Source organism: Phaethon aethereus (assembly GCF_964289735.1).
Source record: "Phaethon aethereus genome assembly, chromosome: 2".
In the NCBI taxonomy this organism is placed as follows: Eukaryota; Metazoa; Chordata; class Aves; order Phaethontiformes; family Phaethontidae; genus Phaethon; species Phaethon aethereus.
In genome coordinates, this window is record NC_138582.1 from 24,633,481 (window position 1) to 24,649,210 (window position 15,730).

The 15,730-nt window shown below is 38.8% G+C and overlaps 1 protein-coding gene across 1 annotated transcript in view; it reads left to right on the top strand.

The window, feature by feature from the left end:
* Nucleotides 1–642: 642 nt before the first annotated feature.
* RGS22 (regulator of G protein signaling 22) overlaps nucleotides 643–15,730 on the top strand; it is a gene marked incomplete at its 3' end in the record, with an annotated part of 72,611 nt that continues 57,523 nt past the window's right edge. The window contains exons 1-4 of the mRNA XM_082015072.1: nucleotides 643–688; nucleotides 1,323–1,351; nucleotides 4,644–4,706; nucleotides 12,702–12,923. Coding sequence (XP_081871198.1) covers nucleotides 664–688; nucleotides 1,323–1,351; nucleotides 4,644–4,706; nucleotides 12,702–12,923 — 339 coding nt within the window. The 5' untranslated portion in view covers nucleotides 643–663. The remainder of the gene's footprint in view (nucleotides 689–1,322; nucleotides 1,352–4,643; nucleotides 4,707–12,701; nucleotides 12,924–15,730) is intronic.

Sequence of the window (15,730 nt, forward strand, 5' to 3'; positions counted from 1 at the left end):
TACCTGTTAGGAAACAGCCCAGGTTTAATCTCAGCCTTAGCAATAGGAAGCTCCTCACCTTTTCTTACTTGACCGCAGTAGAAGTGCTCTACCATAGATAGAACCGACTTTGTTACTTGGGATCAAGCCTTACAGCCTGCTTATGGGTCCAGAGTTATTTAGTACATGATGTAAATCCATTGGTCATTAGTCGTATATTTTGAGATTTTTTTAAGTCAAAATCCCACGTGGCTGGGGCGTTTTGCTAACGTAGAAGAAGGTAGAATATAATTTTGGACTAAGAACTGCCTAGGTCAGTTGAGAAAAGAGCATTTAACTTCCTTTCTAGCTGCAAGTATCCTCAAATTCCTAGTTCACAGGCATCTCATTTGGGACCACATCATCAGCGTGCCTGATAGCCAAATCTGCTTCGGGGAGACTTGCATCAGCAGCAGAAGTATTTGCTTAGCGCTCAGCTCATCCCGTGCATTGTTTGCAGTGCCATAGCAACGCGCCTGAGCCGCGCAGCAGGGCCAGCCTGCCCCGGTGCAGACCAGCAGTCGCCAGTCAGGCCCAGCAACGATGCAGCTTCTCTTTCCGGTCCGCAGTCGAGGATTTCACTTTTGCAAATGAGGCCGTAGGCTTGCAGGTGGGGGTGCTGGCCCTTAGGCCTGTAGATCCGGGATGCAGTCGAAGAGGCTTACGACGGGTACGTGGCGCTTCCCAGGCAGGGTGGTGGGCAGGGGGTCTGCCCCCAGGGTGATTGCCTCAGGTACAGAGATGGTGATACAAAAGAGGGGGATTCTGAACTGTTAGGTTTAAACTTGCCCAGCAAAATTCATCAATCTGAAGAGAGAACTTCACTCCCTCCAAACGGCATCACAAAAGATGGAATATTCTCCTAGAATGCGTGAGATCTGGTTTTCTGGGAACACCTACAATTACATTTTTTTTATTTTATCATATGATTCGTAATATTTGCTGTTCAAGGCTCCCAGAGTCTCATACAAATCTATATTTTCATTAAAATCAGCAAGCTTCTAGTAATCAATTTGCAGGGGAAAGCTGACAAGAAGTTAACTGATATGTATGAGAAATAATCTAGGTAAATAATACTTGAATTATATTTAAATAGTTCTTGTGATAGTCAACGTTTTTATGCATGGGTCAACATTACTGCACATTCTTAGAGCTTATTTTATTTCCTCAGGCTAAGTTATTTTATTTACAAGTATCCAGGAAGGTTGTCATGCCTCACTACTTTTTGTTTCTGTTCAGTAATCGTAGTTGAACAAGCTTGACTGTATTGCTTAGATAACGTATATTTTATTTTTGTGTTTCAGAGCCTCCATGTATAACAGAAGAAGTGTTTGTAAGTATGCTTTATAAGGCTTCATCATTCATTTTGCCATGCAACTATAGAGCAGAAAAAGCAAAAAACTTTTTTTGAAACTGTTGTCTGGTTTCTCACTCCTTTCCTCTCTGTAAGCATGGAGTACTGAGTATTTTCTTACAATTTTCTCAGATAAAAAAATGTTTAGTTTGAAAATAATTAGGAAAAAAGTAACAGGCAACTATGGAGAATAAGGATGGAAATGAAAAGGAAAGTGAAATAGGATGAAGGAAGGAAACAATGAACTGGAAGGTTCAACATGACAAGTTTAACAATCATCTCCTTACTTTACCTTTTCTGCCCTTTGTTCATAGCTCGTTGTAGAATTCCTCTGATGTTTGTCTTCTCATTTGAAAGGTACATATGTCTGTTACCTCATATGAAACGACACCTTATATCTTGCAGCTTAGGTAACATTTGCCTCTTCCCTCTTTTGGATGCCTTTGTAACAGTGTATTTTAAAGTATAAATGTATCGCTATTCCTTTTGGGATCCTCTAGATATTATTTTATTTATACTGTTTATTATAAAAAATGGAATCAACATGAATTCAGGCAGAGATAACCAATATCTATAACAGACATTTAGCATATATAAATATGTACACGAGAACATCTCTCAACTGCATATTTACATGGCATTAAACCTTGATTGTGCAGGCTACTTAATGTGACTAGACATGTCTGACTCCAGGTGAACTTCACACATGGACATGAATCTGTCAGAGTTCTATGTAGGGTTGGGGTTTTATACTTTAAGTTTTGACATTTAAAGATGTAATTTATTATATTTTTTTCAAGAGTGGAGAGTTAGTTAATATTTAGTGGGTACTGCAACGCGAAATGCAAACCTTTCAAGATGGTGCCACTTTTACCCACATTCAGCTTTTCCTTTGGTGTCTAATAATTTCTGTGTTTCTGTACTTTTTCATGATGGCAGTAATAGAGAAAGCTATCAAATACTATAGATAGAAAGTCATTGTGCTTGTTTCCACAAAATATCTAAGAAATGGTTGTATATCATTGCCAAGATGATTTTACAATTCCTTTCAATGGTAGAAGAGTGATAGAAATCAAGCCCAGGATATTCCTACTTGTACACAAATTGCATGAAGGCGCAACTGCAGTTTTGAACAAATTTTTAGCATGTCTTGACATCCAGTTGCAATTGTAAGGCAGCTTTTTCTAGTCATAAGTTGGACTGTGCAGCAGGAAAGATGGCATTGGAAGAAATGAAACAAAATGCTTCCTGACACAAAAATCTAAGCTATAGTGTTGTATATGCCACTCCATAACCTATAATGTGCAAATATGAAAGTACAACTATGCTTTCAAATGAAAATAAGACTGACCACAAATACCTCTCCAAAAACCAGAGAAAAGTAAATGGTGTGTAGGTGCAGTAAGATCAGTCAATAGTAAAGCTTGCATTAATAAGATCATAAACATTTTATTGATTAATCAACCACTGTGTTTACATTTCTTGCTGTTATGTGGGCCTACAGAGAATTATGTCCTTGGCAAATTAAAAACACGTTACCTGCATATTCTTAAAGAGCGTATACTTCAGCCAGTAATAAATTAATTGTTTTGAGTAAATCCTTTGAAACAGTAAGATATTTTCATGGGGTATTATCATATCTAGCCGTCTTCAGATTCATCCTTATCAGTATCAAATCTAATTGTGTATTACCCAAACCAAACATGAGGCAGACTGCAGATTGTTTCAAATGAATTTTTTTGTCAATTGTGTTAACACTTGCTGAATTTAAATTTCTGGATCTGATTGATTGCCTAGTGACATTAGCAAGAGGATTTTCTGTTGACTTCAAAATGCTTTGGGTGTGACACTTTGATAAAGGCTCCTCCTTAATCAGTGCCCTAACATCTCTAGATCCATGGTACTGCAACTGTGTTGGACCATGGGCCTGTGATCCCTATAAAGCACGATCTCTGTAATGCATAAAGCCTTGCTTTCTGTGTTGTCAGCATTTTTCAGGAATGAGCATGAGCTAACTTGCCTGTCCTGTATCAGTCACAGCAGCAACCACAAGTGCTAAGGAATAAATGTTGGCAGACTAAGGCTGGACAAACACCATCAGGTCTGGTTCTGACTTGTCATGCAGTACAGAGGGGCCTTCCTGAGTTCATATTAAAGTACATTAGCTCAAGATTTCGTCCTTACCCGAGTACAAGCTTTTTAGGTTAGACACTGTGGGGTTTGGATCAAGATACCGCCTGCCTACAAGTGATACCATGTACACTGTGCGTAACATCTCTTTAATGCTGTTACTCCCCAGCACATTTCAATGCTATGAACTTAAGAAAGAGAAAAAAATGTTATGTCACAAGACCTTTGCTGATATTGGCAATTACATTTAACTTAGGTGCATTCTTCTTGTGTTGCAATGCTGAAATAACAGAATATTCAAGAAACTGAAACTATTAAAAACTGTTCAGGAGTCTTCATTATACTGAAGACAGATTTCTGAAGACCAATGGAATAATGCTCTACTTCTACCTTTTGTTGAATTGAAATGGGGCTGATGGTGGTATTGAGTGCAGTAGAAGTAAGATTGGGTTCCATACTTATTGATTTGTCAACAGCAAAAAAACTTAATTTCTATTCTACAGTTTTTGAGTCTTGTTAGCAGTATTTAAAATGCAGGGGTCAGAAAGGGTACACCACCACCTGTGGATGCAGTCTTTACTTCTGATGAGGTCAACAGGAAGCCTCCCAGTTCTGTCAAATTCAAAGTGTGGCATACACTGCTTGGTTGGTGAGCCAAATTATAGATCCGTGAACTCCCTTTTATTCCCCAAACATCCCCCAAAACATCCCCAAGCAGCAGTGTGGGAGCAGAAGCAGGCTTTAGTGAACTTTTATACTCCCCTCCTTCCCAGATGTGAGAGAGAAAAGTATAACATGGGCAATTTCTAGGCTGTTATCTTATGCACATTTTTTCAAAAGTAAACATGCAGATTTCCAGCATTTAGAAGCTGTTGAGTTTATGAAAGCTTTATCTGTAAATTTCTTGGCAAAGGCTTTACCTTCATGTGTGTTTTTTAAATTGATAAGAACCTCAGCAGTGTGCAATGGCTAGAATATAACAATGATGCAATGATTATATTCTCAAAAGCACGAAATAATATTTTGCAAAAGTTTGCATGTCATATCTCATGGAAAAATCATTGTTTGAGGCAATAGTGCATTCAAACCACGTTAGCACAGATTAGTACAATCCTTGCTTTGTGGTTTTGTCTCTCTGTAGGAAGAATGCTTGGCCACAGATGATATGCTTGTGGACTACTTTAATGAATTTTTGAGTCTTCCGGTAAGTACCTTACAGAAATCCCTTGCAAAATACAAGAAATAGCTTACTAAGATTAATAGTAAGGTAATCCAGCTTACAACATTTTGCGCTTTGCCACCGGGTAGTTAAATGGCTTTTACAGTATGTCTGTATTTTAGTGGTAGTAACTCTTATTGCTCTTGTCATTATCCGTGTCAAGAAAAATAACACAGTATCTGGACTTCTGGGGACAGATTTTCCCTTGCAAATTTATGCATATAAATCACAGTGCACCAAAACAATATGAATAGGAAATGAAAAAGACATGTAAATACTTATTTTAAAAGTATAAGGACTCCACTTTTATTCCAGTATCATGACATGCCGACATAACAAATGTTTGTCCTTTTACATTCTTCTGGCAATGCACTCAGTGACTAATAAACACTTTAACTCAGGAAACAACTCCGTTTCTCTTCACGACTGTGAAGGTGTCAAAGTTGGCACTCCCCTCCTCTTCCTCTCCCGTCTGTAGCTAGAAGGATGCAGCCTTACACCGTATTCTGTGTGCTGATCTGATTGCAGTTAGACCGCCATACACAGTGCCCTATATTTAACCAGTTGCCCAATATTTTGCTCCTTTTTCTCATCAACTACCCTGCCCCCCCCCACTCTCATGAGAGTCACGTGCACTGTCTCGGTCCCTCAATGTGGCAACCTCACCCAACTTCATCTTAGTAGTCTTGGCCCTGACTATCCCCCTTCTCTCCATTCCCACACCCCATATCCATACTCCCTTTCAAGGTGGCACAGACCTTTCCACAGTGTCACTCATGGTCCCTGTGAGGTCTCCCAGCCAATCTGCCCCAGAGCTGCCCCACAGCCTGTTCCCCTCCTAAAGCACTGCAGTCCAACAGGCTACACTATGAGAACATACACCCATTTCTGCAACTTGTTTGGTAGAAACCACCACCAGTATTAGGAAGGGGCAGAATATTTCTTCATGCTCTTTGGACCTAAGACTATGGCGTAGCCACTGTTGGAATAAATTCAGTTATGATTCAGGCTTACCAAACTGAACTAGACATAGATATGGTCTCTAAGCCACATCACACATTTGTGTAAAAGTGCACATAATGGGAGTTGCAGAACTGAGGATGGTAGAACGGGCTCCCCAAGCCAATTTTTTATCTTCAAGTAGAATCTGGAGGTATTAACTCTATATCAGAGTATGGGTTTTGTGCACAGCAGCGATACTGATTTCTCTCAGGAGCTCAGCCTTTACATGCTTTCACCACACTGTAAGATTCCTAAGAATTTTTACAAAGTTAGGGAGACACAGGTGGAAGAAAATGTGTGGTTAGAGAGCTGGGTTCTTTCCTTTTTCTTTTTCCCCCTTGTAGCTGCTTTAGGATAGCTGCCTAAATGCAAGCCTAACTACATAGCTTTTAAACCCAGGCTTCCTTCCGTGTGCCAGATTGTTCTTAGCACAGGAATCCCATCCTCCATGTCTTTGCTGCTTATTTGGAAACTATGCTTCAAGTTTTCCCCAAATCACAGAGGATGGAGCGGGTAAGAAGTTCAGCCTGCTTAGTCTCTGGGTCTCCTTGGACATGGACAGATTTCAGGACATTTATTAGAGGCCAAAATTATCCTTGGCCTCAGAGGGTTCCTCAGCCCACAGTCCTGGCGCAGCTCAGCAGCTCTGAACCGCAGTGAGTGTCCAGGCACTCCTGTCGGCTCTGGAAGCCCACAGAAAAGAGTTCACAGACACTCCTGAGTAAACACTGTTTTACGCTGGTAATCTTTCTAAGATGACACATGGTCTCTCTCCCATATATTTACATATCTTCATTAAAACAGGAGCTCTATTAGCTATTTTTATCTGTACTGTTCTCATAATTGGCTTTATTTTCTTTTTGATATTTTCCTGAGGATTTGCCCTCTGCAGGATTAAGTTCTATCAATGCCTTGAATTCTGTGGCTTGAATACCTTATATTCCCAATTTCCCTCTCCTTTTCAGAAGGCTTCTACGAAAACACGGCATTGAAATTTCCATTGCTTTATTCTTGTTGTGCTTATATGCTGTTGCCTGGGAACAGTATTACCCAGGTGTGCTAGTAGTCAGGCAACAAGTTAAACTGAAAATATTGTGTGACTTGATACAAGAAATCAGGGGTAGCATATGCTTATTTTAAGAGACTGCCACTGCGTTGATTTATAATGCACCACTAGTGTATGGAAAATTGTATCACTGGGTACTTACCACAGCAGCTGCAGATTTTTTTCTTTTTGCTTTGATTTACAGTATATCCTTTAAGTGATCTTGTTGTTTTAATAATACTCAGTACAACCTGACATGAATATCTAGGTACTCCAAAGATCTACATACTGTAATGGATAGTTTGTACAGAAAATACTTCTGAAAGATAAAATAATATAAAAAAACCTCATAAGGGCACTTTTTGCTAGTAGTACAGTGATTTCACAGTAGCAGAAACCAATTACATGACTTAGAAATGAGTTACACCTTCCTTAGTAACTAATCTAAAATGAAAGATTTAAGAGAAACATTGGCCTGGATACATTTCCATTTCTAGCCAGTCAGGCATCCCTAGAATTCAAGTCTTTGATTCATGTATTTAAAACATCCAAGAATACCTTTAGCCAGGAATGAAAATTCAGAAGTCAGAAATTGCCATCCAGCTCAAAGTTGGAGGCCTCAGTAAGAAAGCGCAGTGATGTCAACTTGTTCATCCTGCACTCTACAAGCGGCCTGCTACACGTTCTACCCCAAGTCCATGCTGGGGTCTTACCCTGCATTTTCCAGTTACCAGTGATCCTGATGAAGACATACTCCTCTTCTTTGCAACCTCAAGGAGTTGCACTAGAGACAAAAGAGCCAACTGTACCTCAGTTGAAGCATATTCAGGATGTGACATCTTTGGTGGCGAGTCCCTGGCTGTGGGTTTCCCTTGCAGCAGAAAGCTACCAAGTGACCACAATTTTGTCAACTTCTGATTTGAAGACTACTTCTTTTGAAAGTTGTTGTCACTATAAAAGCTCTTCACTGACTAGTCTGGGATCCAGGATTTGATGCATGTGATGATTCTGAAGACAAATAAAGCCCAAATAATAAAGTTTGGGCCAATTGGTCTTCCTGAAAACAGAATGGTCCTGAAAACCTAGTGCTGTCAAGAGTAAAACCAGGCCTGATCTATGAATAGGAGATGACAGAAAGGGCAGAAGGCAAAAAGCAATCCACTCTGCTGCACGGTTCAGGCCCTTCTCTGTTTTACAGATGGCTGTGAATAATTCAACGCATTAATGCATCAATTCAAGGCATCAATGCATGCACATTAGTTTCCTCTTGTCTTTTCCAGGTGTGTGGAGGGAGGCTGCAGGTGCTAATACAACCTCCCTCAAAAAGGCTTTTACGTCAGTAAGGCCCGACATGCGTATTAAGTTGAGACTTACCAGGACTCAAACTTGCTTGATAACTTGGACATTCAAGGAAGCAAAAGGAGCTTTTGACTTTTCTTACTGATAGTGGGTTTACTCAAAATGTTCTTCTCTTCTCTCTTAATTAGATTGTGGTATGTGATTGTGACTTGTGTCTTACTCATCAACAGAAGGGAAATCCTGGACTCATTAAAGTCAATGGGAGATGTGCCATTGACCATGTGCAGAGTGAATTTTCCAGGCACTTCATAGAAGCTGCTCAAATTCTCTTCTGGTCTGGACTCTCAGTGACATTTATTTATGATACACACATACCCGTCTTAAGAAAGTTTTGGCAAAGCTCCTGGATGAGGTCTCTATTCATTCCCACCCTTTCAGGGCCTTAACCTAAGAGGCAGCCAAGCTGTGGTCACTCTGTTTCTCTTGGGATCAAGCTACATTATTTGGGGTGGGATGTGGTGAGCATATTTACACATTTGTTAAGTGTATCTGAAGTTAAGTATATCTGAAAACTGTTAAGGCAGAGCACAGTGAGATTTATATGTCTGATATCCTGGCAACATGTTGATGGATGCTGTTTTGGTTTCTGTTTTGGGAGGACTGAGAGAAATTTGCCTTCCCTTTAGTTAAGTCTATAACTTTAAGTTTCAGAATTATGTATTCTATTTATTCTTCAGGTAAAACCATATTCAATGTGCGTTTGACAGCTAAGAAATTTCCTTGCTGTCAAAAATGTACATGCAATTGTTTATTTACTTAATAGTATTGCTGTACCACAGTCTGAAAACAGCTTTTTGTTGTTTGTTTGGAGATTTTTTCTGAAGCTGAGATTACTACCCTGACTTACATCAGTCATACTGGGTTCAAGGACAGAATTGCCTTGAGAGTGAAACAGTTTGCAAAGTCTTTAGATTTCTTTGTTGATATTCTCAAGTCCTTGACGATCCGATATACTGTGCTAAATTGATAATGTATGTATCCCAAGCTTCAAGGCTCCTGCCAAACCTGATTTATTTTTTCTTAACATCTTGAGGTGTAATTTGGCTCTGGAGTTTTCCCTCTCTGTCTTCAAAGGAATAAAAATTGGCCCAAACTAGAGAGAGAATGATACGCTTAGTTTTTGGTTAGTGTATTTTACTTGTCTGTAAAAAGCCAAAGCACTTGCCAAATGCGGGGTAAGAAAGACATTTCTTAGTATATTAGATTGGCATGGATAATTTTTTCCCCCTTTCTTTATAACGTAGGTTATCATCTACTGCTTAACATAGGCATCTTCACTGAAGAGATTCCTCATTTTTGCAGTGACCTAGAATATTGGTCGTGCCATAAACCTCTCTTGTTATTGTCCTGTGAAACATTGTAGGATTTTACAGCATTTGGCTTCTGTGGGAAGGAGTTTGAGTTCGCTACAGGATATTGAACAGGGGATTTTTTTGTGGCTTGTAATGTGTGGGAATGGTTAGATCATGTTTTGCTCCGAAGTTCTTCACATACTGAAAGGGAAATGGATTGGCTGATCCTTTCTCCTGTACTGTAACTGGGAAAATGTTTCCTACAAGAAATTACATTACTTTTTTTTGTGTTCTCATTTGATTTTTGTCATAATGTTATCCCTTTTTTTGGTGGTGGGGATGAGTTAAGAAGGTCAGGACTTACCTCTTCTTTTATTATGCTTATAAAAATATTCTGGTTTATCATGCTAGTTTTCTTAAGTAAGCAACTGAAATACACTTCTCCAGAAAGGTTTTAACTACTCTAAAATGCTTTTATATGATAGTTTAATGAGATGTTCTATCTGGTAGAATTTGGGATTTGTACAGAATCACAGATCACTCAGGCTGGAAAGGGCTTTGGAGAGGTCTGTAGTCCAGCTTCCTGCACAAAGCAGGATCAGTGCTGTAGTACTGAGACCAGGTTGCTTAGTGCTTTCTTCAGCTGGTCTTGAAAATGTCCAACAACTGATTCCATAGTCTCTCTGGACAGCCTGTTCCAATGCTAATCATCCCACAATTACCTTTTTACTTATATCCAGTTGAGACCTCCACTGTTTCAGTATCTGACAATGGTCTCTTGTCTTCCCACCATGCACCTCCACGAAAAGCCTGGTTCTATCTCCTTAGTAACATCCTTGTAAGTACTGTGAGACTGCTGCTAGGTCTCCTCAGAGCTGTCTCTTCTTCAGGCTAAACAAGTTCTCTTCCCTCAGCCACGCCTCACAGGGCAAGTGCTTCAGTCTCTGACCATCTCAGTGGTCTTCTGCTGGACTTACTTACTCAAATATATGAACATACTTCTTGTACTGGGAGCACAAAACTGGATGCAGTATTCCAGGTGTAGTCATACTAGTGTTGAGTAAAGAGGATCTACTGGCTACTCTCTGACTGATACAAGAAGTATGCATGCCTCTCGATGTTCCTGGGTATAGGTAACTACACCTTGGTCCAAAACCCAAAAGTCTGGAGTAGAAACACCTTTTTCAGTCAAGTATGTAGTGTATGAAGTCTTAATCTTCTTATCCCATCGATGTATGTTCTTTTGTTCCATCAGTATATTTGTCTTATAAATGATTTGTAGTCAGACTCCCAAAATAGCAATACACTTTACATTTTAAAAAATGTCACTAGCATCCGTTTCACTACATTAAAGTTGGTATATGTTTTCTGTTCAGTTAATTAGAATGTGTACTGAAAAACCTAGATCTAGAGTAAGTTACAAAGGATTAAGTAAAAGTAGATGTGTGTGGTAAACTAATGTTGTCTTTACTTAGTTTTCATGTTGAACAACATGGAGCTAAAATAATCTGGTCACGTCTAGTCACGTAGCCCTATATTATGGAATTTGCACTTTGTTTGCTTTTTTCTGCAAGCAAGAGCATTTCAAATCCTGAGAGACTGAAGCACCTTGTTTCTTAGTGTACTTTCTTCTGTTTCTTTTTTAAAAACATGAAAAAATAAATAAGGAAGAATACATTTGGAGGTTATTAAGGTTGCACAGTTAGTCACTTAAAAGCTGGTAGCAGCCCAAATTAGGTTTGAAAGTAAATGAAATATACACAGCAAACTGGGAGGAGATCCGAATGAAGTATAGGGAAACCTACTACACATAAAAGGCTCTTTAAAATGCTGTTCAGTACATCTGGAGAAAAAAAACACTAAAACCTGCAGAGTACCCTGGAGAAAATTAATGTCAAACGAGGCACAAGGTGTCAGAGAACAAAAACCAAGCCATCATTTCAATTGAAGTTAGGTAACTAAACAGACTAATGCAATTCAATGCATGGCTCTGAGCAGTGACAGTCTGATGTCATAGGCACTAATCATACACTTAAAGCCCTCACATGCTACGTGCTTTGCCAGGCTGCGCCTCCACAGTGAGACATTATGGGATAAGTAGGGAATGTTATAACCACATGTTGCAGCCACATGGTTCAATCCTGGGCATTGCCCTACAAGATGTTGATCAACAAAGGGGCTTCAAACAGAAGCAACAAAATAGCTGACATGGTTACTTTGGCCTTATATTTCTGGGAAGAAGAATAAAATTGGTCTGTAATGTATTTCTATATTATATGTAGCATGTATTCAGCATATGTAGTATGTATATGAATTATGTCTATGTGTGTATACATGTGATATACAAAAAAGTTCAAGGAATTGAAAAATACAGTGCTTGACAATCAAAATAATCTTATTAAGTGCAGGGAAACAACAACTATACAAACACCAGGTGGGATCTTGTCTGGAACAAAGCCAAAAAGAATTTTCGCACTGGGTCTGGATGTGGCCAGGATTTCCTTCAGTTCTTAAATACAACATACCTTCTTGTCTTCCAGCTCAGTGTGGAGATGCTTATATGCTTTGGTTGTATATAATTTTATATTCATAACTGTCTTGAGTATTGCCCATTACTTCTGTAAAATCCATCCATATTTTCCTTCCATTTCAACTAAGAGAATTTGAAAGATAGTCTTTTAGGGAAATACCTAATGCCAGAGCTCAAAAGATGAAAGATGGCTCTGTTTTAATGTGTACACAAGCAGTGTTTTTTTTTGGAGTTGACAAAAGTTACAATTACATAGTTGAAGTTGAAGGTTGGTCTCCCTCCTGTATTATACAGTATCTGACTGAACTAGCGATGTATAACAAAACTTACTACAGGCCATAGGTTTTGGTAGGTGTTTGACCTACAAGTAACAATATGGTGAAAAGCCTTTCCTACATATGGACATCTTCATATTCATCCTCCCCAATGCATCTCACATTTAAAAGGTCAGCTTTGTTGCTAATCTTTTCAAACCTTGATTGTTTGTGGTAATGAATGGTCTGTGATCTAGAATGAGTTAAATTCTTGATAATGAAGCATAGCTGAGACAAAAAGTAGAAATGCTTTGGAAAGCTGTACAGCAAAGAGACCGAAGAACAAGAATAAAGAAAAATTACCAGCAGGCAAGAGAAAGAAGCCTCATAATACCAGCCTGCATTCTGTAGGATGCTTCTATACCATAAAAAGTAACTTTCTTAAATGAAAGAGTTCCCTTATTACAACATTATAAACTTTCCAAACTTCTTTTGTAGACTTTTGCCCAGCCAGTTAAGTTTAACTCTGACTTTGGGGTTTTTGAAGTAGTTAATGATGCCCCACAACGCCGGGAAAGCCAGCTGAAAAAAATTCTACATGATCAGAAACCTCCAAACCCCATTTATGATGTTCTAAGGAAAGCAAAGAATGATGGGCAGCTCTCCAAAATGCGCAGTGCTTCTCCAACCTTCAATATTGATCCAAATTACAACACTATGGTAAGCATCTTATAGCCTCTGAGTTTATATTTAGATCTTACTGGAGAGATACTGGCAGTAGTTATTGTTGTGTTTGGCTTGGTAGCTTGGGAAAAATGTTAATTTATGTTAGGAAAACATAATGATGGGCCAAATTATGCCCTGCGACGCACATGTGTCTAGCAGACAAGTGAATGGAATTACAGATGTACATCCTGTAGCACAGAATTTTGAAGATTCTGTAGGGCAGGATTCAGTTGTGTGGTCTGAATATTTTTTAATATTAAAAGAAAAAATATTTTTACAACAGTTACTTTGCTAGTGATCCCTGGAATGTGCAAATTGACTGAAACTAATGCATCTCAGTCTTTCCTTATTAATTAATTTCCTTGTGTGGCTATGAGCTCATCTGTGGTCTGGCAACACATAAATCTCTCTTCCATTAAGTCCCAAAGGATTTACATGGTTAGCATCAATTGAAATGGTCAGAGAAAATAATCTTTGGCAACAAGAAAGCTAAATTAATGGAAAGATAGGTTGGATTTTAGAAAAAAAAAAATCTTGTTTCAGACTTGCTCAGACACTATCAATTTTGGTATTCTTACCTGTTTACTTTCAGCACCAAATTAGGCAGGTTAAAATCAGGAGTTGAAGTACCATATGCACCTGAAAGAATGCAAGACAGTATAATTAGTTGTGGGAGTTTATCTTTAAACAACAGCTTTGGAGGAGAAAAAATATTTCACTGGCATACTTGGTTTATTCCTTTCTTGCTTACTTTGCATCGGTGTGACTGATGTGACTTCAGTTCATTTCATACAAGGCCAGCCTAAGGTCTTGCTACATTTTTAGAGGCGGCTGCTCTAAATTATGTCATAGCTGGAAAGCTGAGAGAAAAGTGGGGAGTTGTAACAGACTGCTGCTTTGCCCAGTGTAAGCTTAATGATTTTCAGAAAAGAAAACAGTGTTGAGAAAGGTCAAAAGGCAATGATGTTTAACAAAATGATAATAATGCGAGATTGCAATTTTCTGCATCTAAACTGGATAAATGCTACAATGGGGCAAGACTCACAGACATCCCCACTGTGTTAAATAATTATTTTCACAAATACTTTGCTTGAGAGCACAAAAGCAGAAGAGCTATTCTTCATTTCTTATTTGGTCTCAGGATCCAACTGAGGAAATGTTGTGTGCTTGTGCAAGTGTGGCTTAACATTGTTTTCTGGGATAACCTCATGTCATTGCAACTGTGGATGGCCTGTCTTGACAAATTCAAAGCCATTTCACTATTACTTACATGTTTCATGTGGTTTGGAGCAACCGGGCTCCTGTATTATTTAAGAATACATTTCTTTCTCTAGGCCATTTTCCATAGATGGGAAGCATTATGGCCTTTTGAGGAGCAATACGCCTCAGTAGACTTTCTTCTCCTTTTGGGGAGAAAGAGTGATATTTCTTCTTATTTTTGACAACTCCTTTACCGGACAGGTAGCATAGATGCCTCATCCAGTTCAGTGTGGCATCTCAAAGCTGAGTTGGAACAAAATGGCCTGCAAAATAGCATGCCAAAAATTTTTACTGCAGCTACACAAGGTGAAGGAAGTCCACTGCATTCATTGTACTACGTTATGACTGAACCAGTAGAAGTCATCCCAGCCCAACTACATCAAGTAGTTCACTTCAAATCAAATAAGATTTGATCTTCCAGGTATCGGGTGGTGTTGCCTCTTTTGCTTTGACTGCCTTCTTCACACTGACTGAAGAGATTGACAGTTGCTTTGGATGTTACATTGCTACAAAAAGTCACCTTGAGTGGCCATCACTGACATATTACTAATGAAAATGAGCTATGATTGGAGAATCCTAGTAAGCCTTTCAGGCTACAGCCTGAATTTAAACAGATCTTGCCTAAGAAATACACCCAGTGGTATTTTTCTCTGTAATTTTACTTCCCTCTCAGATTGTTACAGATTTACAGATAAGTGAAAGTTCTCTGCATGTGTGCATGCACACTTGCAAATTATTGATAGGGCGGTAAGGATCTTCTTGCAAATAGTCAAAATCAACTTCATGTAAAATATATTAAGAAAAAAACCTGTGGAGTTGGGTAGAATTGATCACAACTATGGAAAGAAACTGGCTGGCATCCCACATACCTTACTTCAGAGAAACCCCAGTTCAGCAAAGCACTTAAGTATGTGTTTAACTTTAATCAAGGGAAGTTAAACACATGCTTAAACTTAAACACGTGCTAAAAGCTTTGCTGGATTGGGTCCCAGCAAGGCCTAAGGGTGACTGGGTAAGGAAGCTAACCAAGGTAACAAAACCCATCAGATTAAATGTAACACCATTCTCTGGGGAAGGGGAAAGAGTAGAGATTCTTTCCTTCTCATAGTATATATGATTTTGTGTACCAGCCATGTACAGATGTGAACATGTTATGAATCACTTAGATAAAAAACCAGGCTGTGAGTCAGTAAATACATAAATATTAAATGCCAAAATAAAGAGACGATCTTCTGTATTTCAAAAAAAACTTGTCAGTTACCAAAAAGGAGGCATACACTGTGTGGTTGGGAGTAATTAGTCTCCATCTCCACAAATTACATTGTATGAGCCACTGCCAACACAAGCTTTCCATTTTTTGAAATATTTTCTTCTCTCTAATTGAAACCACCCACTTTCTGAGTAATTCAGATTTTTAAAATCCCCTACAGATATATACGAGGCAGAAATAACCCCTATCCCTAATGGAATATTAGCTCATGGAAAGAAAATTTAAAATGTGATCTACATAACCTGATTATTTGATATAGCAAGTAGCATCC